This window comes from Passer domesticus, chromosome 14, assembly GCF_036417665.1.
Source record: "Passer domesticus isolate bPasDom1 chromosome 14, bPasDom1.hap1, whole genome shotgun sequence".
Taxonomy (NCBI): domain Eukaryota; kingdom Metazoa; phylum Chordata; class Aves; order Passeriformes; family Passeridae; genus Passer; species Passer domesticus.
This window is the reverse complement of record NC_087487.1, coordinates 3,040,631-3,062,578: the sequence shown is the minus strand read 5'-3', so window position 1 is coordinate 3,062,578 and position 21,948 is coordinate 3,040,631. Positions and strand designations below refer to the sequence as shown.

Below are 21,948 nucleotides of genomic sequence, written 5' to 3'. Positions count from 1 at the left end.
ATGGGGGCACAGGTAAGGGATGGGATCCTGAGAAAAGGATAGGATTGTGGAGAAGAGGTGAGAAACAAGGAATGGTATCTTGGGGAAGGGATGGGATTGAGGGGAAGGGATGGGATAGTGGGGAAGTGCCATAGAGAATTGATGCAGCTTTGGGATAGGGCTGGGAGGGAACCACTCCCCCATCACACCATGGCAAAGGGACGGTGCTTTGGAGGTGGAACACCACGGAGAAGGGATTGTGCCTCAGGGGTGGGGACATGGGACCCCACGGAGCAGCCCCCCAGGCACCAGTGCTGCAGCAGATTCAAATGGGAAGGAACCTCCCAGGGACAGCATTTTGTTTCAGCCCAAGCCCATCCCAGTAACTCCATGGGCATGGAGGCAGGGCCAGCACAGCTGCATCCTGCTCGACCCAGACCTGGATGGAAACCCAGCAGAGATAGCCCAGAGGCTGCCAAGGCCCAGGGTGGGCAGAGGGGCTGGGCACTGCTGGTCCCCACAGTCCAGGGGCTCTCCAGCTCAGTCACAGCACCACAAGGCCACGATTTCAGCCAGGATTTATGATGGAATTTAAGAACCATTGTAAGAATTATCCTGGTTTTGGTACAGACACCACCTGAGTCCTGACAGGTTCATTACACCAATGGGTGCACTCAGTGTCACTTCTGGCACATCCCTGTCCTCTGTCCCCCCTGATCCCAACATCTGTCTATCCCCACTTGTCCCACACTGGCTGCTCCAAGTATCCAAGGGCCATCCAAACCTGGGCTGGTGGCCATTCCCTTGCCCCTGGCCCTGCCACCTACCCCTTGGTGGGGGGCGGTTTGCTTAAATTTGTGGGGTTTGGGGTTTTTTCCTCTCCTCAAATAAAAAATAAATCACTTTCCTGGGATCATGGCAGTCACTCAGCTGTACCCACAAGTGCGAAGGGACATCCCATGGGACATGGCCACATCTCTCTGAAGCTCCTCTGTCCCTTGGAAAGATCAGTGAAACCACAGGGCTGTGTCCTGTCCTGATTCCCTCTGCAGTCAGGGTGAATTCCTCCAAAAATTAGCATTTCCTGTGAAAAAGCAAATAAAAATTCGGCTTCACCAAATCCTGGTGGATGCTCCAGCCCATCTGGAGCCGAGCTGGCCATAAAGGGGGCCCGGGTGTCGTGTTTGGTGGTGGACGCGCCAGTGATTGCTCCAAAGAACCAACGAAGGTGACGATTTTGACAAAATAAGTTTATTTCGCTTCACTTCATTTCGGCCGAAACCTCACATTTTTCTTTTTTTTTTTTTAAGTTTTTTTTTGGCTGAAAAAAAAAAACCCAACCCAAAAATCCCCCCAAACCAACCCAAAATGCAAAGAACATCACTCCGCCCTCTGCCAGAGGTGACCAAGGGGCTCCGATTCCCCCTGGGCCATGGAGCTGGGGGAGCCACTGCAGTCCCCCCCTCAAATCCCCTCTGCATCCCCCCAATCCCCAGCCACGAACTGGCCCCCAAAACTGAGCCCTTGAACCCCCCAAATCCGAGCCCTGTAGGAAACACTCGTGGCTCTGAATGCCCGAGGGTTTTACTCAACCTTCTTAATTTTTGTTGGATTTTCTCCTCCTTTCCCGAAGTTTTTTTGTGTGTTTTGTTTTGTTTTTTTTTTAAATTAATTTATTTATAGATATATTTAAAAAAAGCAATAGTCCTTTGGTCCCTAAACTCTAAGGAATGATATGACTCTGAAACAAGTAATCCTATGTCCCTGTGCCAGTGACAAGCAGGGGAAGCGTGTGTCCCGCCACCCTGCTCCATGGGATATATATATATATATACTTATTTATATATATCTTCTATAAGTCCAACATACTTTGATCCTTCTTTTTTTTTCCCCCAATGCAGGGAAAAAGGAAAATCTTGCCATTTTTCTTTATCATCCAAACAAACATCCTCCAGGTGAAGCGCCCGAGGCTGGTCCCGTCCCACCGGCTTTGGTTTAAGAATCCATTTGGAGCCTCTTTTCCTCGTTTCTCCTGGGAAATCGGTAGCAGCAAATGAGTGCTTTAAAAAAAAACCCAAAAAACAAAGGTAGATCGTGGCCCGGCTGCCCGGAGCCATCAGCCTTGCTCCCAGTGAGGGATCCGGTGAGTCCTGGCGAGCGGCCGGCGGCGAATCGCAGCCCCGGCACCGCATCGCTCCCCTCCTTCCTTGTCTTCCTCTCATTCCCATTAAACAACAAACAAGACCAGTCTGGGAAAAAATTCAAAAAGGAAAAGCTACGACCAAAACGCTCTCTTCTTTGCCATTTTCTCCTTCACCTCCTCCTCATCCTCCTTTTCCTCCTCCGGGATGTGTTGCAAAGAAAGAGAGTTACGGGTTTGGATACTGCACTTGGGGAAGGGGAAAAGTCGTCAGACACTGCGGGACGTCCGACCTGAAACAGGAGGAAAAGGTTGTCAGCCTGCTTCTGGGGGATGGGGGGAGGGACCCAGATCCATGGGGTGGGTGGTGCCAGGCAGAGATCCCTGATGGGGACAGGGACGTGGCCCCACGACCGCCACGCCCCCCAGGGCCAGGCCCCCTCACCTCTCCGCAGGCTGAGCTGGGGTCAGTAGGGTCTGTTGGCGTCTTTCGGCCGCTTTAGCTGCACTTTTAGCCTCTTCATGCCGATCTGGAAGCCATTCATGGCCTGAATGGCCGCCTGAGCACTCGTCGGATTGTCAAAACTGACGAAACCTGGCAGGGAGGGGACACAGGGGCTTGTCACCACACACATCACAGGCGGCTGCCTCGCCTCAACCCAGGCACTGAAATCCTGTGGGATGCTCCTGGTTTGGGAGTGCTGGGAGAAAGGGTCTTGGGTAACATCACAACCCCGGATTGCAGGGACTGGGTGACAGGTGATGGCACCTGCAGGGACACCGAGGTCTGCAGGGACACTGAGCTGACAAGGCTGTGAGGACAGCAGCCTAAGAGGGTCCACAGGACACTGGAGTTGTCTGCAGGGACACTACAGGGTGGGATTTGTGGGGTCACTGGGGTGACAGGGTCTGTTAAAGCAATAGGGGCTGCAGGGACACTGAGGTGATGGGGTCTGTGGGGACACTAAGGTCTGCAGGTATGTGGAGATACCAGGGTGATGGGGTGTGTGGGGACACCAGGATGGGATGTGTGGGCTCAGGGGACATCTGTAGGCCAGGTCTGCAGAGATCCTGAGGTGATAGGGCCTCCAGAGACACCACAGTGAAAGAGTCTGTGGGGACACCAAACTGACCAGGTTTGTGGGGACACTGAGGTCTGTGGGAGACACAAATCCCTGAGCTAGGGACATAGGGAAGAGTTGGACCCCAAGCAAGGGACAGCAGGGAGACATGGACTCCATCTGAGCTGGAGACCAGGAAAAGAGACATCCCCAGTATGAGATGTTGGAGAGACAGACTCTCAAGCAAGGACTTCAGGGAGAGCTGGACGCCCAAGATGGAGATGCTCTGTGCTGGGCTGTCCAGAAGAGCCAGACTCCCGAGCTGGGAGAGCCAAACCCTTGAGCTGTGGTTTGGGGATAGAGAGACCCCTTGAGCCAGAATATTAGGAGAGCTGGACCTCCAGGTTGGAGACCAGAAAGAATGGGAATCTGGAGCTAGAGACTGCTAAGAGCTGGGATGTTGAGGAGCATCAGATATTTAAAATGGGATGCTGAAGAGAGCCAGATCCCCGAGCTGGGATGTTGAGGAAGAGCCAGAGCTCCAAGCTGCGATGTTAAGGATAGCTGGAACCTTGAGCTGGGACACCAAGGAGAGAGATCCACACCCTGGGACTTACCAAAGCATTTACTCTGGTTGGTGGCACGGTCCACAAAGACTTTGGCAGAGATGACGTTGCCGAAAGGCAAAAACATCTGCGTGAGCTCCGCGTCCCCGAACTCCTGGGGCAGGTGATAAATAAACAGGTTACAGCCCTCGGGACCTGGGTGACACACAAAGGACAGGACACGTCAGCTACCAGGTGGGGTCACCCCGGGGGGACACCGAGGAGCCTCCGGCCCCACAGGGGGTGAGCCCCACCCCTCACCTTCTCTCTGCTGCTGTGGGATGAGGGGCGCTTGCTGGGGAAAGGCTTGGCTGATGGGAGCGTAGGCAGTGGGATATGCTGCTGGAAGAGAGAAACAAGAAGCTGAGGCCACAGCACCCACCCCAGCCACAGAGAGGGCTGGGACAGGCAGGTCCTCTGCTGCCATCTGGGATCAAGGGGCCTGTCCTGCCCCACGGCTGCTGGCTCTGCCTTTCTCACCCCTCCCAACACATCAGGGATATGGCAACAGCTCCCCCATGAGAAATGCTGGTAATAGCAGTAATACAGCCTCAAGGCTGAGGAAAGATGGTACTTTTGGCTGAAAAACCCCGAAGATTTGGGTGCAAAACTTGATTTTCTGTTGCAAATCTAGACGTTGCTGTCAATGGTCCTAATTAAATGGCTGCTAGGCTTGATACATTTCCATGGGAGGCTCTGACTCCTTTCCCTCCCCTGTCCTTGGCCACATGATGAACATCCAAAGACTTTTGGTGTCTGGGTGTGGAGGTGGCCCTCTGTCACCTCCCAAATCTTGCCTGCCCTTCTCAATACCACTGCCAGGGTTCCCCCATGGAGTTCTCTCAGCCCCATGGGTATGAAAATTCACTTTGCACTATCCAAAATTTGCACAGGGGGCCATAACAGGAGCCAGTGGGATGAGGGGACTGCACTTTCATCGGTATCACCACCCTGGAGCTCCTGCCAGGGCTCAGCACCTGCTGGTCCCCTCATGAATCCGTGCCCAAATACACTGTCCCAGTCCAATGTCCAACCCCAGGACGATGTTCACCTCCCAAAAATAAGGGTGAGGAGCAAAGAGGGGAAAGAGGGAAGGAGTGGGAAGCGAAGTTTGAGACCTGCATAGTGCTGCATGCCGGCGTAGGCCTGCTGGAGGGGGTCTGCCACCGTGGGACTTTGAGCTGGGAAGAGAAGAGAAAGGAGAAGGAAGACAGAATAAGCCAGAGAAAGCCAGGGATGCAAGCACAGCTCCCACGGGAAAGGGTTCCTGACCAAGAGCTGCCATGGAGGGGCAGAGCTGCTCCCTGTCTGAATTCCCTCCTCCCTGCAGTGATTCCATGGGAGCACAGGCGGGTTCTTCCAGCATGTTCCTGGGATGGGGAGCACCCCTTGAGCATCCCGCATGAGCCAAGCACACTCCCCCAGCCCCAGGAGGGCTGTACCTGGGTAGGGGTGGATGCCATTGGTGTAGATGGTCTCGGAGGCGGGCTGCCCGTTGGTCTGGGGCGGCAGCGGGCTGAAGCCGTTCACCCCAATGGGCGTGGCAATGCTGGGCACCGGCGCCGTGCTGATCCCTGGAGGGGTGCTGGTACCTGCAGGAGCATGGCGTCAGGGCCGGCATCACCCCAGAGTGCCCCCCCGAGCATGTCAAGTGCCAAATGCGGGGGTCCTACCTGAAGAGGGGGTGAGGGGGGCAGCCACCAGCCCGCTGACATTGAAGGCAGCCATTTGTTGCATCTGGGCGGCAGCGATGGCAGCCATGGGGTTGAGGCAGGTGCCCTGCGCGGCCGCCATTAGGGCTGCCTGCTGCTGCATGATCTTCAGAAAAGAAGGGGGAAAGGAGACAGAGCACAGGAGGCAGAGAGAAGAAGAGAGAGGGGAGGGCAAATCAGCATCTCTGCTTTGGAATAAATGCCACCTGCTGCCAGACCCCGGGACAGGAGTCTTGGTCTTGGTGATGCTAAATATGGGACCACTGAATCCTACAACCACCCTCAGCTGTGGGGAGGAAGCCCTGCAATTGCCCTTAAACTGGGATACACCAGCCCTCCCAGCCCTCCACACACTCTGGCACCGGTGCTTTCAAGGGCCCAACCAGCCCCCCCCAGCCACGGGGTCCTCCAAAGCCCCGGTGTGCACCAGCTCCTACCGCTTGTGTGTAGGCCCCGTAGGCGCCGAACTGGATGGTCATGGGGTTGAAGATGCCCAGCTGCCCTGCCATCTGATGCATCCGCCGCAGGGTCCTCTCCTTATCCGTGTCTGCAAACTTCACCACCAGGCTGGACGAGGCGCCCTGAGGTGGGGGGAAGATGGGGCTGATGGCGGGACCACAGCAATGCCCCAAATTGTGTACCTACCATGGCTCGCAGCATCCTCAGCCCTAGGGACGCTGCCCAGCTTGGCAGCAGCAACCAAAAATGGATGTGAGGTTTAATTATAGCCAGTTTTTCTCCCCCGTGGCAGCTCCCTGACCTCTGCTTCCTTTCCCCTTCTTTGTCCACAATTCTGACCTTCAGCGTTAATTAAACTGCCCCTTTCACTGGCATGGAGAGAATTAGCCCCGTACTCCCACCTCTAGGGCTCAGCACCTTGGCAAGGAGGAACCTGGGGTGATGCAGCCAACAAATTGCCAGCCTGTAGGATTTTGATGCAATTAGACTGAGGATCAAATTAGTGGGTGATTGGATTAAGCAGGCAGCATGGGGTCAGCCAGGGCAGGGTGCGAGCCTGGCACTTACCGGCATAGTTTGGCTGCCATGCAGGCTGTTGATGGCAGCCTGTGCCTCAGCGTGGCTGCCGTATTTCACAAAGGCACAACCTAAGGGAACAGAGGGAACATGGGACAGGTTGGATTTAGCCATTGTGGGTCCACAGGATGCCCACCCGGTACCCCAAAGCCCACCTTTGCTGGCTCCATCAGGCCCTCGGAGGATGGTGCATTCCTCAATCTGGCCGAAGGGCTCAAAGAGGCGGCGGACGTCGTCCTCGCTCTGCTGCTTCCCCAGCATGCCCACAAAGAGCTTCCTGTCTTCTAAAAACAAAACCAAGCCCATCAGAGAGTGGGAGGTCATTCACCATCCCAACCCCTCACCAAAAATGGTGTATGGAGGGGAAGGAGCCAAGTGACATCAGAGGGAGGGAGCAACACTGATCCCACGGAGAAGGTGCCAGGCTTATAATCTCCCTCCTACAGAACACTCAGGATGGGAAAACCTCTCCTGTGGGGAAATTGCTGAGGGGTGAATCCTGGAAGAGCCATTGCTTTAGGGAGTGGAGCTGGGGCTTTTCCTGGGAATGGGGGGGCTGGCTCCCCCAGCACTGGGGTGGGATGCGGTGGAACAAAGAGAATCCACAAACTGGAGGTGATCACCCTCGTGTGATCGACTCACAGAACAACCCGCAGCCTCCAGCCGTGCCCAGGGGACATCAATAACCCAAACACAAGAGAAGGGATAGTAAATAATGAGAATTTCATGATTATTACCAGCATCTGTCTTGTGCGGCCGCGCGTTCCCGCCGCACGCTAATGGCATTTGACAAAGGAAATAAGGTGCCCTGTCAAGAGCGTTGCTGGGGAAATAAATAAATAATGGCAGGAGACGATGAATGCTTAGTCCGTTAAGGTAGCAGGAAAATTAGTTAAGGGAATAGGGCTTGTGTGTTGTCTAGTTAAACACAAACCACCTCCCAGGGGGAGTGGGCTGGGCAGCCCAGCGTTGCCTCCTGAGCGAGGGGGCTGGAGATGGGAGCCCCAGCTCACCCATTGATTTTTAATCCTTCACCAATTACGCTCGGTAAGTGGGTAATTTATTTGCCAGGTCCCTCTGGGACATGCTGGGACCAGCTCCCGGTGTGTTTAATAACGGGTTTGGATGTGGGGGGAGCTGCCCCAGCCATCCTGCCAAGTGCAGGCGGCCCCACGAGAGCATCCTGCATGTCTGATAGCGCCTACCTGCCCAGCAACACAACAGATGTGGGATTTTGATCCAATTCCTGTGATTTTGCCCAAATGATCACCTCAGCCTGGCAATGCCACAGCCCAATGAGTGGCAAATGCTCACAAAGAATTGAGAGGGGCTTGGGCCACATGAAGCCAACTCCTGCCCCAGGGTCCCCACAGGCAGCTCTGGAGAGGGAATTGCGTTTTTTGGTAAATTAAGGTGGTGAGGGAGATCGGCTGGCCAGTGCTCTGCCCCCCAGGATGTTGGGATGCTCATGGTATGATGTCAGGACATTCCCAGGATGACATCAGGATTCTCCCCCCTGCTGACCAGACAGGGAGAGAGAAGATGGCATTTGCTCTGCACCCAGGTTTGGATGCCACCAGCAAAGGCAGATCCTTTCCTCGACTTCTCTCCAAATCAACCTTCACGCAGCAGCCCTCGTGATGCCACCATGTCCCCCACCACCCCCTGGGTGACCCTGTGCCCCCCTGCCCGTGCCAGGCATCTGGAGACTTGAGGACCTACCTCCTCGGCCCTCACTGTCGGCCGGCTTCACCTGGATGGGGCGGTTCATCTGCAACACAAGCGAGAGCGGGTGGTCAGTGTGGTGGCCCCTGAACCCTTTCCATGGGGAACAGCAGGATTTGGCCAATGACTGGCACCGAGAGCTGGGGAAAAGGGGAGGGACCTGTGTGAACAGATCTGGGGCTCGTGGCCACAGAGACCCAGGGATGCCATGTGCAAAGGGCAATGCTCCGGCCCTGGCTATGGGCACCTGGTGCTGCAGGCGCCCGCGGGGCTGCCAGTGCCAGGCTTGGCCGCCTGCCTGCTTTCCTCGACTGCAAAGGACTGCAGAGGCAGCAGTAGCACCCCGCCAGCCCCAGCCCCTCTGGCACCATTGCCCTCCTTTTCCCAAACCTCACCCAAATTTGGCCTCCTCCTCGTCACCGCCATGCGCACCCACGAGCGTGACATCTTTGTGCAGCAGGACACACTGGGCTGGCGGGCACATCCGTGGCCCGCTGCCCCATGGAGCCATTCCTCCTCCTCTCTCCCCCTCCTTTTTCCCCTCTTTTAGCCGAAAAATGCTACAATTATGGCCGTTTCTATGGCAACAAGCGTGCTTCCCCCGCGATGCTGCGGAGCCCGAGCCATGTGCTCGATGGGGTCGCCACGGCAACAGCGAGATGTCACACATGACGGCGCGGGGGTGCGCACACGAACACGCCTTGAGCACACACGGCTACAGTGGCCCCCATGTGTGTGTGCACCCCATCCCAGGTGCCCCCTGCTGCACCCCTGGAAGGGGTCCCTAAATTTTGGGGCTGGGTGGGGGCAGAGACAGTCCCCCCCACATCAGGGTGAGGAAGAGGATGGGTAAGAGAGAAGAGGAGGGAGGTTTCCACAGCAACCGCCTCGTCTCCAGGGAAACGTGGAGAGAAATGTCAGCGCAGAGCTGGGGATGGTCCAGGGAATGGATTGAGTCCCCAGGAGTCATGGGATGGCACAGAGTGGCACCCAGGGACACCTCACAGTGTCACCCATTATGTCACCAGTCCCCCAAACATCCACCCTGGGCAGGGGCAAGATTGGCTCACCCCAAACTCTGGAGGCTTTGACAGCACCCAGACCCTAAACCCAGAACCCCGCTGTCCCTCACATCCCTGCCACAGCCGGGAGGAGGAAACCCCATTTTGGGGGGGCTGCCCCCCTCCACTGACCCACCAGCCCCATTTAGCAGCGTGATGGCCTTTGATGGAATAAATTTCCCATGCCCGCTGCTGTATGCTTAATGTAATAAACCCAGTGAGGATGATTTAGAATAACATTTACGGAGCCGCAGAGTGTCATTTTGATGTGTCTCCCGTCTCCGCTCGCCGGTTATTAAACTGTATTGATTCCCCGGGAGCGGCTGATGTTTATAAATGTCAGGCCTCGGGGACCAGCTAACCTACCCTAGGGCTGCCACACCACACCAAGGAGAAATTGTCCTGGCCTCTAGACACCCCCAGAAGGGGTTTTGGCAGCCTTGACATCGCGATGTGCCCACCACAGGGTGCTCAACGACCCCCTGTGGCACCCAGAGCTCCTGACTGTCCCCACAGCACCCCTGCACTGTGTCCACACAGCCCTCTATCCATCCTCCCACACTAAACAGCCACCCAGGCATTTTGCCCTGCTCCTGACACCCACCTGCACACCCTGCAACACCCATCCATCCATTCATCCATCCTGGACACCCACACACCCATCTTCCCCCTGGCTTCATCCAGCCATACTCCAACACCCATTCCCATAGCATCCATCCATCCCCACAGAACCCATCCATATCCCCAACACCCATCCTCATAACACCCATTCATTCCCATAGCTTCCATCCATATTGCAAACATCCATCCATCCATCCACCCCCGAATACCTGTCCATCCCCACTGCAGCCATCCATATCACCAACATTCATCCCCATACACTCATCCATTCCCATAGCATCTATCTGTATTGCCAAGATCCTCTATCCATCCCCCAACACCCATCTATCCCTGTACCATCCTTCCATCTGCCCATCCATCTCCCATCTTGCCACCACCCACCTTTCCACTCCCACAGCATCCATCCATCCATCCATCCATCCATCCATCCATCCATCCATCCATCCCCAACTCCCAGCTATCTCCCACACCCCAAGGACATAGTGACACCCTGCCTGGGGTGCTCCAGCACCAACCATCATCAGCAGTTCACAAAGCCCCAGCTACCCCATGGCCACACCACTGGTGTTCCACAGCACAGGGGGTCACCAGTGGTTGCTAAACAACCTCCTGACTGCTCAGGCACTGTCCCCCACCCAAATTTGGAGCCCCCAAGAACCTAGGTACCAGGGAGGGCCAGCCCATAGAATCACTGCCAGGGGATGTGCTCAGTGGGTCACTTCTGGCCTTTGTTCCTTCCTTGGCATCACACTCCTTGTCCTCACAACCAAGAGCCAGAGGATCCAGCAGGCCACCGTGCACCCAAATGAGATGGAGGTGGCAGGTGACACTGGAGCAGCGAGTGCCTGTGGGAGCCTGGTGTCCGTGCCACCCCAGGGAGACAGGAATGGAGGTATAGGCAGTCACTCGTCACAGGAATACCTTGACAGAGCCCTGGGGGTAACCCACAGCCAGGCCACACAGCCAGCCCGGGGACAGCCACACCACTGCACAACCCTGCACGTGTATGACCACCCTGGCACACCCTGCACACACCCACACACCTCTAAACACCACCACAGACACCCAGCACGCCCTGGCACAGCCGCACCCCTCGGAAGCCACACGGGTGTGCCCACGCAGCGCTGCGCACCCACGTGCAGCCATGCAGCACCGCACACAGCCCCACGGGCACCTGGACAACCCCTGTCCGTGTGCCACGCAACGCCCACAGAGCCCTCCCTGCTGCCATGGATCACACACACCCACGGGCACACACAGCCAGCACTGGGGATACAATGGCCCTTGCCTCAGTTTCCCCGCTGTAGCAGCAGGACCCATAGTGGGACCCCCAGGAGCCCTCTGCGGGCACACAGACACCTTGGGTGGGCTCCTGGCATCCCCAGCAACACCCACATCCCACCCCCGGGGTCCCCGTGCACACCTGAGCCCGGTGCAACACCTGAGCACACCGGCACTCCCCGTCACACCCGGTGTGCCCGCACAGCCCCACTGCTGCCACTCCCCCAGCCCATGTGCACCCGCACCCTGTCACCATCACTGGGGGCAAAGACACCCTGAGCTCCTCTTCCCACACACAGACACCCACGTGCTTGCACACGCACCAACACCGACCTGCACATAGCGGGGTCAAAGCTGTACCCCTGCCAGTGCACACACCCCTCCCTGCACAGCCTGGGGGTGCAACACCCCCCGAGCGCTGCCCCTCGCACACCTGCACCACACACACACACACACACACAAAGCTGCGGTGGAAAAATACACCCTCCAGCCAGCACACACACCAAACCCATCCCTGGGGGCAGATACACCTCCTCACCATCATCCTCCATCCCTGCCTGCAAACACACCCTACGCGGGCATTCCTGGGTGCCAGAACACCCTCCTCACCGACACCCACACCACACACAGCCCCCCTGGGTCCAGATACATCACCAACACCCCTCTGCCAACACCCTCCCTTGCCCTGGGTGCAGATACACCCTCTCGGCCACACGCACACACAGAGCCCCCATCCCTGAGTGCAAATACACCCTCATCACCAACAACCACCCTGCCAACACATGCACCCCATCCCTGGGCGCAGATACACCCTGCACAGTGACACTCACACCCACACACCCCATCTGTGGGTGCAGATACATCCTCTCACCAACACCCCTCCAACCCCATTCTTCTGTGCACATACACGCTCCTCACCAACACCCCTCCATCCCCAACACCCATCCCTGGGAGCAGATACACCCCCAATTCTCATCCCTGTGTGCAGATACACCCTGCAACACCCACCCCACCCCTGGGAGCAGATACACCCCCCACCAGCACCCCTCCATCCTCATCCCTGTGTGCAGATACACCCTGCAACACGCCCACTCACACACCCCAACCCCGTGTGCACATTCACCCTGCTCATCAACACCCCTCCATCCCCGTCCCTGTGTGCAAATACACCCTGACCACCAGCACTGCTCCATCCCCATCCTGTGCTGGGAGCAGATACACCCCCTCACCAACACTGCTCCCTCCCTGGGTTCAGATACACTCCATCACCAACACCCACACTCACACCCACCCTCCGTGTGTGCAATTACACCCTGATCACAAACACTGCTGTATCCCCAGCCCATCCCTGGCAGCAGATGCACCCCCTCACCAACAGCCCTCCATCCCCATCCCTGCGTGCAGATACGCCCTGCTCTCCATCAACACCCCTCCGTGCCCATCCCCGGGAGCAAGGATCCACACCCTCGCCATCACCCCCGCTCCCGCACAGCATCCCCGGCAGCAGATACACCCCTCCGCCATCACCCACATCCCTCCTGCAGCCCCTCCGGTGCAGCCCCCCCACCCCGGCGCGAGCGGAGGCTGCCGGGCGGTGCCGGGCCGTGCCGGGCCGGGCGGAGGCGGCAGACAAAGGCGGGGCCCTACCTCGATGCAGAGGATCTTGGACCCGGCGGGCACCCACAGCACGGGCGGCCGCGGCCCCGGCGCCGGCACCTGCGGCAGCTGCATGGCCGGACCGGCCGGACCGCCGGCTCCACCGAGGCGGTTCGGCTGAGCTCGGCTCGGCTCGGCTCCTCCCGACACGGCTCGGCCGGGCTCGGCTTGGCTCGGCTCGGCTGGGCAAGGCCGGGCTCGGCTGGGCTGGGTTCGGCTAGACTCGGCTGGGTTCGGTTCGGCTCGGCCGGATTCGGCTGGGCTCGCGCAGCGGCGCGCGGGGGGCGGGGCACAGGGCGGGGCGGCCGCAGCCCCGCCGAGCCGAGCCGGGCCGGGCCAGGCGGGGGGCGGGGCCTCTCCGGGGACACGCCCATCACCGTCTGGACACGCCCCCGGTCCCCCGAGACGCCGGGGCGGGGCCTGGCTGGGGCAGGGGGCGAGGGTGGGAACACGGGGGGTGGGCAGGGACAGGGGTGTGAGCACAGGGACAGGGGTGTGAGCACAGGGACAGGGGTGAGCACAGGGACAGGGTGTGAGCACAGGGACAGGGGTGTGAGCACAGGGACAGGGGTGTGAGCACAGGGACAGGGGCGTGAGCACAGGGACAGGGATGTGAGCACAGGGACAGTGGTGTGAGCACAGGGACAGGGGTGTGAGCACAGGGACAGGGGTGTGAGCACAGGGACAGGGGCGTGAGCACAGGGACAGGGATGTGAGCACAGGGACAGGGGGTCAGCAGGGACAGGGGTGTGAGCACAGGGACAGGGGTGTGAGCACAGGGACAGGGATGTGAGCACAGGGACAGTGGTGTGAGCACAGGGACAGGGGTGTGAGCACAGGGACAGGGGTGTGAGCACAGGGACAGGGGCGTGAGCACAGGGACAGGGATGTGAGCACAGGGACAGTGGTGTGAGCACAGGGACAGGGGTGTGAGCAGGGTCAGGGATGTGAGCACAGGGACAGGGGTGAGCACAGGGACAGGGATGTGAGCACAGGTGTGAGCACAGGGACAGGGTGTGAGCACAGGGACAGGGATGTGAGCACAGGGACAGGGGTGTGAGCACAGGGGTGTGAGCACAGGGACAGGGGTGAGCACAGGGACAGGGGTGTGAGCACAGGTGTGAGCACAGGGACAGGGTGTGAGCACAGGGACAGGGATGTGAGCACAGGGACAGGGGTGTGAGCACAGGGGTGTGAGCACAGGGACAGGGGTGAGCACAGGTACATGGGTGTGAGCACAGGGACAGGGGTGTGAGCACAGGGACAGGGGTGTGAGCACAGGGACAGGGGTGAGCACAGGGGTGTGAGCACAGGGACAGGGGTGTGAGCACAGGGACAGGGGTGTGAGCACAGGGACAGGGATGTGAGCACAGGGACAGGGGTGTGAGCACAGGGGTGTGAGCACAGGGACAGGGGTGAGCACAGGTACATGGGTGTGAGCACAGGGACAGGGGTGTGAGCACAGGGACAGGGGTGTGAGCACAGGGACAGGGGTGAGCACAGGGGTGTGAGCACAGGGACAGGGGTGTGAGCACAGGGACAGGGGTGTGAGCACAGGGACAGTGGTGTGAGCACAGGGACAGGGGTGTGAGCACAGGGACAGGGGTGAGCACAGGGGTGTGAGCACAGGGACAGGGGTGTGAGCACAGGGACAGGGGTGTGAGCACAGGGACAGGGGTGAGCACAGGTACATGGGTGTGAGCACAGGGACAGGGGTGTGAGCACAGGGACAGGGGTGAGCACAGGGACAGGGTGTGAGCACAGGGACAGGGTGTGAGCAGGGTCAGGGATGTGAGCACAGGGACAGGGGTGTGAGCACAGGGACAGGGGTGTGAGCACAGGGACAGGGGTGTGAGCACAGGGACAGGGGTGTGAGCACAGGGACAGGGGCGTGAGCACAGGGACAGGGATGTGAGCACAGGGACAGTGGTGTGAGCACAGGGACAGGGGTGTGAGCAGGGTCAGGGATGTGAGCACAGGGACAGGGGTGAGCACAGGGACAGGGGTGTGAGCACAGGTGTGAGCACAGGGACAGGGTGTGAGCACAGGGACAGGGATGTGAGCACAGGGACAGGGGTGTGAGCACAGGGGTGTGAGCACAGGGACAGGGGTGAGCACAGGTACATGGGTGTGAGCACAGGGACAGGGGTGTGAGCACAGGGACAGGGGTGTGAGCACAGGGACAGGGGTGTGAGCACAGGGACAGTGGTGTGAGCACAGGGACAGGGGTGTGAGCACAGGGACAGGGGTGAGCACAGGGGTGTGAGCACAGGGACAGGGGTGTGAGCACAGGGACAGGGGTGTGAGCACAGGGACAGGGGTGAGCACAGGTACATGGGTGTGAGCACAGGGACAGGGGTGTGAGCACAGGGACAGGGGTGAGCACAGGGACAGGGTGTGAGCACAGGGACAGGGTGTGAGCAGGGTCAGGGATGTGAGCACAGGGACAGGGGTGTGAGCACAGGGGTGTGAGCACAGGGACAGGGGTGTGAGCAGGGTCAGGGATGTGAGCACAGGGGTGTGAGCACAGGGACAGGGGTGTGAGCACAGGTACATGGGTGTGAGCACAGGGGTGTGAGCACAGGGACAGGGGTGTGAGCAGGGTCAGGGATGTGAGCACAGGGGTGTGAGCACAGGAACAGGTGTGAGCACAGGGACAGGGGGTCTGCAGGGACAGGGGTGTGAGCACAGGGGTGTGAGCACAGGTACAGGACTGTGACCACAGGTACAGGACTGTGACCACAGGGACAGGGGTGTGAGCACAGGGACAGGGGGTCAGCAGGTACAGGGGTGTGAGCACAGGGACAGGGTGTGAGCACAGGGGTGTGAGCAGGGACAGGGGTGTGAGCACAGGTAGATGTGTGTGAGCAGGTCCAGGGGGTGAGCACACGTATAGGTGTGTGAATACACTTACAGGGGATGCGTAGATACAGGGGGCGAGCACAGGTACAGGTGGTATGAGCAGGTACAGGGGTGTGAGCACAGGTACAGGTGGTATGAGCAGGGACAGGGTATGTGAGCACAGGTATAGGTGTGTGAGTACAGGTACTAGGGGTACGAGCAGGTGCAGGGCGGTGAGCACAGGTAGAGGGGTTGTACATAAACGCACATGAGTGTGCTTGTGTGCACAAGCAGAAATGTGCACAGGCACAGAGGTGTGTTCACAGGCACTCACAGGTGTGTACCCAAGCGTACACAAGTGCATACACATGAGTGTGTGTGAGAACAGAAGGGGTGCTCAGGCACAGACAGGTGAGCACTCACAAGTGTGAGCACCAGCACACAGTCCCCTGCACTGCTGTGTGCACACACACACAGAGGGGTGGACACAGCCGTGAGCCCCTGTGGGGCGCGCACCCGCACATCCATGTGCACACGCGTGCTCACACACACACACCCCCACCCCCAAGTGAGTGGCCCTGGCAATAGCAATACACACACGTGTGTGCCTGATGAGAACCCCCAGGCAGGGCCTGACCCCGGCCTCCTTCAGGCTGCCAAGGTGGGCTGTTAACTCTTGAACCTACTGACGTGTGGCCCCGCTGGTGAGAGCACGGCTCAGGAAGCCACATCCCTGCAAACCTCATCCCCCTCTGTCAGCTCCACACATACATAGCAGGGATTGATATTCATGGGCCCCGGCTCTTTCCCCAGCCAACCCGCGGGCCTATTGATTTTTATTTAGGCGAATAATTAAATATTTATTTTCACTTTGTTAAGCTCGGGAGGTCGGAGCCCACAGAAAGCGCAACAGCACGCGGGCGGCTGGAAAATCAATGCCTCGGTTTGCGGCTGCTGGAAGTGGCTCCCGCGCCTCGGGGAGGTGTCACCAGCCCCCGCCCTGGCTCACCCCGATCCCTCGTGTCACTCAAGGCTTCCACGCCTCGGGGAGGTGTCACCAGGTGCTGCTCCAGCTCAACTCGACCACCTCAGTGTCACTTAATCCTCGCGTGCTTCAGGGAGGTGTCACCGGGCCCTGCCCCAGCTGACCCCGACGCCCTGGTGTCACTTACCCCTGGCAGTGTCTTCTGCTCGTGCAGGGCACTCTGTGCCTTCAGCGCGGAGTCGCGGGCGCAGTAGGTGAGAAAGGCACAGCCTGTGGAGACAGGGAGACACGATCAGTGTCCGGCCTGGTATTGCCACAGCGCCTGTGCACACAGGGAGCTGGTGGCACAGCTGATATGGCACTGTGGTGTCTCAGCATCCTGGCATCCAGCACAGTGATACCCGGGACATCAGCACTCTGGGACTTGATACCCTGGCATCCAGAACCCTGGCACTGCAGCATCCAGAATCCCAGCAACCTGGCGTGGTGGCATTCAGCACCTCAGCACCATGGCATCCAGCATCCCAGCACCCTGACATCCTGGCACCCCAGCATTCAGCATTCTGGCAGTCTATAACCTGGCATTTGGCACCTTGGCATGGTGGCATCCATCACCTCAGACCACGGCATTCAGCACCCTGACAATCTGGCACCATGGCATTATGGCATCCAGCAGCTCAGCACCATGGCATCCACCGTCCTGTCACACTGACACCCTGGCATCCAGCATCCTGGTGCCCTGGTACTCTACACCCAGATGGGCACAGACAAGATCACAGTTCAACCCCAGAACAGGGTAGGAGATGGAGGATGAAGGAAGGAGCTAGGGGGAAGCAGGCAGCACATGGGCAGTGGTGCTCTGGCCCCAGCCCTGGGGAAAGCCACAGCCCAAGTCCTCCAGGAAGCAGATCTCCAGGTGTCGAGGCTATGCACCCTCTCTTGCCACCACAATTCCCCCAGCCTAAGCATCCTCCTTGGGATGAGATTCATGTGGTGAAGGCACTCCGGCTCCTTCAACATCATGGCGCTTTGGAAATCGGGAATACGCCTGGGGTGAGGTTTTCCCACGCTGACTCACGCTGGCTGCCGAGCCACTCGCTCGCAGAGCTGGCAGCAACGAGCGAGAGCCCTGGGGACAGGGTCCGGTCCTCCTCGCTCCGTCTCTCCTGAAGCATTCCTGGTGCCTGTGCCACCGCTGCACCGCTCCCTCCCTGAGGGCTCCCCCCCAATTTGCTGGGGTCACATCCAAAAGCATCTGAAAGTGATATTAAAACAGCAGCAAAACAGTTTCCCTTCAACAAAGTAAATATTTAATGAATAAAATTGACATTGATGCATTTTTAATATTGGCACAATTAAATCCGCCAGCTGATTAAGTATTAATAACTCTTAATAAGTACAATCAGCGTGCCTGGGAGGAGAGGGAGCATGGCGGCAGGGCGGGGGACGCTGCGGGATGGGGTCCCTCGACTGCCTTGGGGTGCTGGGGACATCTGCCCTCAACGGAGAGCAAGGAGAGATCCCCCAGATCAACACCCTCTCGCTGCGGGTGGGAAGGGGAGATCAGCACAGCAGCTCGCCTCAGTCCCGATGCCATTTCCAGTGTTTACCATCTGTAATCATGTTGGCTTCCTGCTCTCCGCTCCTCTTTCTCTCTTTTTTTTCCCTGTTTTTCCTGCAGGCGACAATGTAGACGGTGCCTGGGCATTCTGGAGAAGTTCGGAGGGCTGGCGCAGGAGCGGTTCTGCTCTGGAGGCTCGCCGGGAGGGAGGATGCCGCTCAAATTAGAGGAGCGTCCGCAATTAAATCATGCGGCTGGGCCGCAGACGTTGAAGCCCGCGCTGGAGGAAGCGCAGAGGGAGCCTGGAAGGGTGCAAATCCCACTGATCCAGGCACAGAAGCAGCTTCAGGGACACCTGGAGAAATGCTGGAGGCCAAAAGTGCCAAAAATGACAGAGTCCAGACGGCTGCCCCATAGCCGGAGGGCATCGACAAGGCAGCAACCACAAATGCCAAGTTCTGGCTTCCCAGGAAAGTCCCAGCAAAGCAGGTGCTGGCCGTGGCACGGGGGTTTGGTGACAGCTCGTGGCTCCTGTCTGGGTGATACCTGGGGTGCCTTGACCCTGCTTTGGCACTGCACACCACAGCTCTTGGGTGGGGGGTTCCATGGAGACCTCGGCGGCGCCTGTGTGACCCCCTCGGTGTGTCACTGCTCTGCATGCCACAGTGCCACAGTGCCACAGCACCTGGGACACAGTGCAGACCTGGCACGTCCCCATCCGCTGTGGGGTGCCTGTATCCCAGGGGTGCTCCACTTCCAGGGGTGCACAAAACTCATGTGGGTGTGCTGATGCCAGACAGGTGCCCCGAGCCAGGCAGATGTTCTAAAATCCATTGCAGTGCTCCCTGCCCTGTGGTGCTCTGATCACAGGGGTGCCCCCAAGCCAGACAGCGGCACCCTGACCCCAGGTGGGTGCTCCCCTCTTCCTCAGGGGCACCCCAATCTTAGGAGGGGCCATATATCCAAATGCTCCATACTGGGGTGTTCCCACCTCAGGGTGCTCCACCTCAAGGTTGCCTCCAACTTACCAGTACCTTCACCCCATATGTTTCCCCTCCTTGGGGTACCCCAGATTTATGGGTAGCCTCCACATCAAGGGTATCTCCACCTCAGGTGTAACTCAGCTGAGGGGTGCCCCATATTTGGGTTCTCCACCTCAGGATGTCCCACCTTAGGGGTATCTCCATTTCAGGGACACATCACCTCAGAGATACCCCCGTCTCAGAAGTGTCCCATACCAGTGTCTCTGATCTCAGGCATACTTCCAGATCATGGTGCCCCCTCTCAAAGCATCCCATCTATACCTCGGGGTGCTCCACCTCAGGTTATCCCACCTCATGGGTGTCTCCACGTCAGGGATGTCCCACCTTAGAGGTATCCCTGTCTTGGGATGTGCCATCTCAGGATGTCCCACATGAGGGGTACCCTCATCTCAGGGCATCCCACCTCAGTGGTGGCCCACACTTTTTACCAAACCTCAGGCTGTTCCATCTGATGGGGAACCTCATTTCAGGGGTGCCTTTGCCTCAGGGATATCCTACCTCAGGCTGTGCCATATCAGGGGTGCCTCACACTTGGGTGCCTTCACTCAGGGTGTCCCACTTTGGGGGTGTTTTCACCCCAGGGGTCCCCCTATATGGCAGGATACTCCATCTCAGTTTATCCCACCACAGGGGTACCACAACCGAGAGGTCCCCACCCTCAGAGCACCCCACCTCAGGGTGTCCCACTGAGGGGTATCCCCTTGCCCAGATGATCCATCTCCGGCTGTCCCACTTGAGGGGTACCTCACCTCAGGAGCATCCCACCTGAAGGACAGGATCTCCCACCTGAGAGGCTCCCCCCACCTCAGTTTGTCCTGCCTCACAGGTGGCCCATACTTAGGTGCCACATCTCAGCGATGTTCCACCTGAGGGGTCTTCCACCTCAGGACACTCCACCTCAGAACATCCCACCAGAGCAGAGCGGTACCTCGCTGAGGGTACCTCCCACCTCAGGGTGTCCCATCAGAGCACAGTACCCTCACTGAGTGTACTTCCCACCTCAGGGTGTCCCACCAGAGCAGTACCTCACTGGGGGTACCTTCCACCTCAGGACATCCCTTCACAGCAGTACCTCACTGAGGGTGCCCCCCACCTCAGGGTGTCCCACCAGAGCAGCACCTCACTGAGGGTGCCCCCCCACCTCAGGGTGTCCCATCAGAGCAGCACCTCACTGAGGGTGCCCCCCACCACAGGGTGTCCCATCAGAGCAGCACCTCACTGAGGGTGCCCCCCACCTCAGGGTGTCCCATCAGAGCAGCACCTCACTGAGGATCCCCCCCACCTCAGGACATCCCACCAGAGCAGTACCTCACTGAGGATCCCCCCTCACCTCAGAATGTCCCACTAGAGCAGCACCCCACTGAAAGTGCCCCTCATCCCAGGGTGTCCCACCAGAGCAGCACCTCACTGAGGGTGCCCCTCATCCCAGGGTGTCCCACCAGAGCAGCACCTCACTGAGGGTGCCCCTCATCCCAGGGTGTCCCACCAGAGCAGTACCTTACTGAGGATCCCCCCCCCACCTCAGAATGTCCCACCAGAGCAGCACCTCACTGAGGGAACCTTGCACCTCAGGGTGTCCTACCAGCACCATACCTCACTGAGGGTGCCCCCCACCTCAGAATGTCCCACCAGAGCAGCACCTCACTGAGGATCCCCCCCATCTCAGGACATCCCATCACAGCAGCACCTCACAGAGGGTGTCCCCCACCCCAGGGTGTCCCCCTCACCTCAGGACAGCCCCCACACCTGGGTGTCCCGTGTCAGGGCGTCCCACCCGGGGGGTCCCCCGGCCCGCCGCCCCCGCACCTTTGTGCATGCCGGTGAAGCGATCCTTGAGCACGGTGAGCTCGTAGATGCGGCCGAACTCCTCGAAGAGCGGCTTGAGGTCGCTCTCCTCCAGGTTGCGCGGAATCTGCCCCACGAACAGCTTGATGGCGTCGTGGTCCTTCATGGCGATGGCGCCGGGCGGGCGGCTCAGCCCGTTCACCCGGCCGCTGTTCGCGGTGCTGAACGCCGCCCCCGCCGCCTCGCCCGCCGCCGCCGCCGCCATGGCCCGTTCCGCGCCTCGCCCCGCCCGACCGGCACCGCTCGGCACCGCCCGGCACCGCTCGGCACCGCTCGGCACCGCTCGGCTCGCCTCGGCACCGCTCGGCACCGCCCCGCTCGGCACCTCTCGGCTCGGCTCGGCTCGGCCCGCGCCCGCCAGCGGGCCCGTGACGTCAGCCGGACGGCCCCGCCCAGGGGTGCTGTATTAGCATAATGAGGGGGCGGTGGCCAATCAGAACGGCGGGGCGGACAGAGGGGCGGGGCGCGCCCCGGCTCCGCCCAGCGCTGCGCCCGGCCGGGCTCGCCCCGGGCCCCCCCGGCTCGAGCCCCGCGCCCGTCGCCCCCGGTGTGTGCCCGTCCGGCCCCGTCAGCCCCGTCATTGCCATCACACACCCCTCACCACCACCAGCATCCTCACTAGCCCCCATCACCTCCCGGCATCCCCATTACCCCTATCACCGCCATCACCCCCATCACCTCCATCACCCTCCCCACCATGCCCATCACTTCCCATCACCCCCCATCACCCCGGTCTCCCTCCCCATCCCTCCCATCACATCCTACGACCCCTATTATGCCTCGCCACCCCCCACCCC

At 59.4% G+C, this 21,948-nt stretch overlaps 1 protein-coding gene across 7 annotated transcripts; it reads right to left on the bottom strand.

The window, feature by feature from the left end:
- Positions 1-1,210: 1,210 nt before the first annotated feature.
- Positions 1,211-21,463, bottom strand: CELF6 (CUGBP Elav-like family member 6). 7 transcript variants are annotated; one of them, XM_064389026.1, is made up of 13 exons: positions 21,113-21,463; positions 16,890-16,972; positions 8,255-8,303; positions 6,688-6,813; positions 6,524-6,603; positions 5,935-6,078; positions 5,459-5,603; positions 5,228-5,377; positions 4,904-4,966; positions 4,047-4,127; positions 3,798-3,941; positions 2,565-2,714; positions 1,211-2,412 (listed from the first exon to the last, which is right to left on the bottom strand). In XM_064389026.1, exons 1-12 carry the CDS (start codon positions 21,354-21,356, stop codon positions 2,587-2,589), a joined length of 1,437 nt encoding a protein of 478 aa, XP_064245096.1. In that variant the 5' UTR covers positions 21,357-21,463; the 3' UTR covers positions 1,211-2,412; positions 2,565-2,586. The 7 variants fall into 7 exon arrangements, with proteins under 7 accessions (XP_064245096.1, XP_064245094.1, XP_064245095.1 ...); XM_064389024.1 differs by having other exon boundaries at positions 6,688-6,816; positions 21,113-21,462; XM_064389025.1 differs by having other exon boundaries at positions 4,047-4,124; positions 6,688-6,816; positions 21,113-21,462.
- Positions 21,464-21,948: the final 485 nt, after the last annotated feature.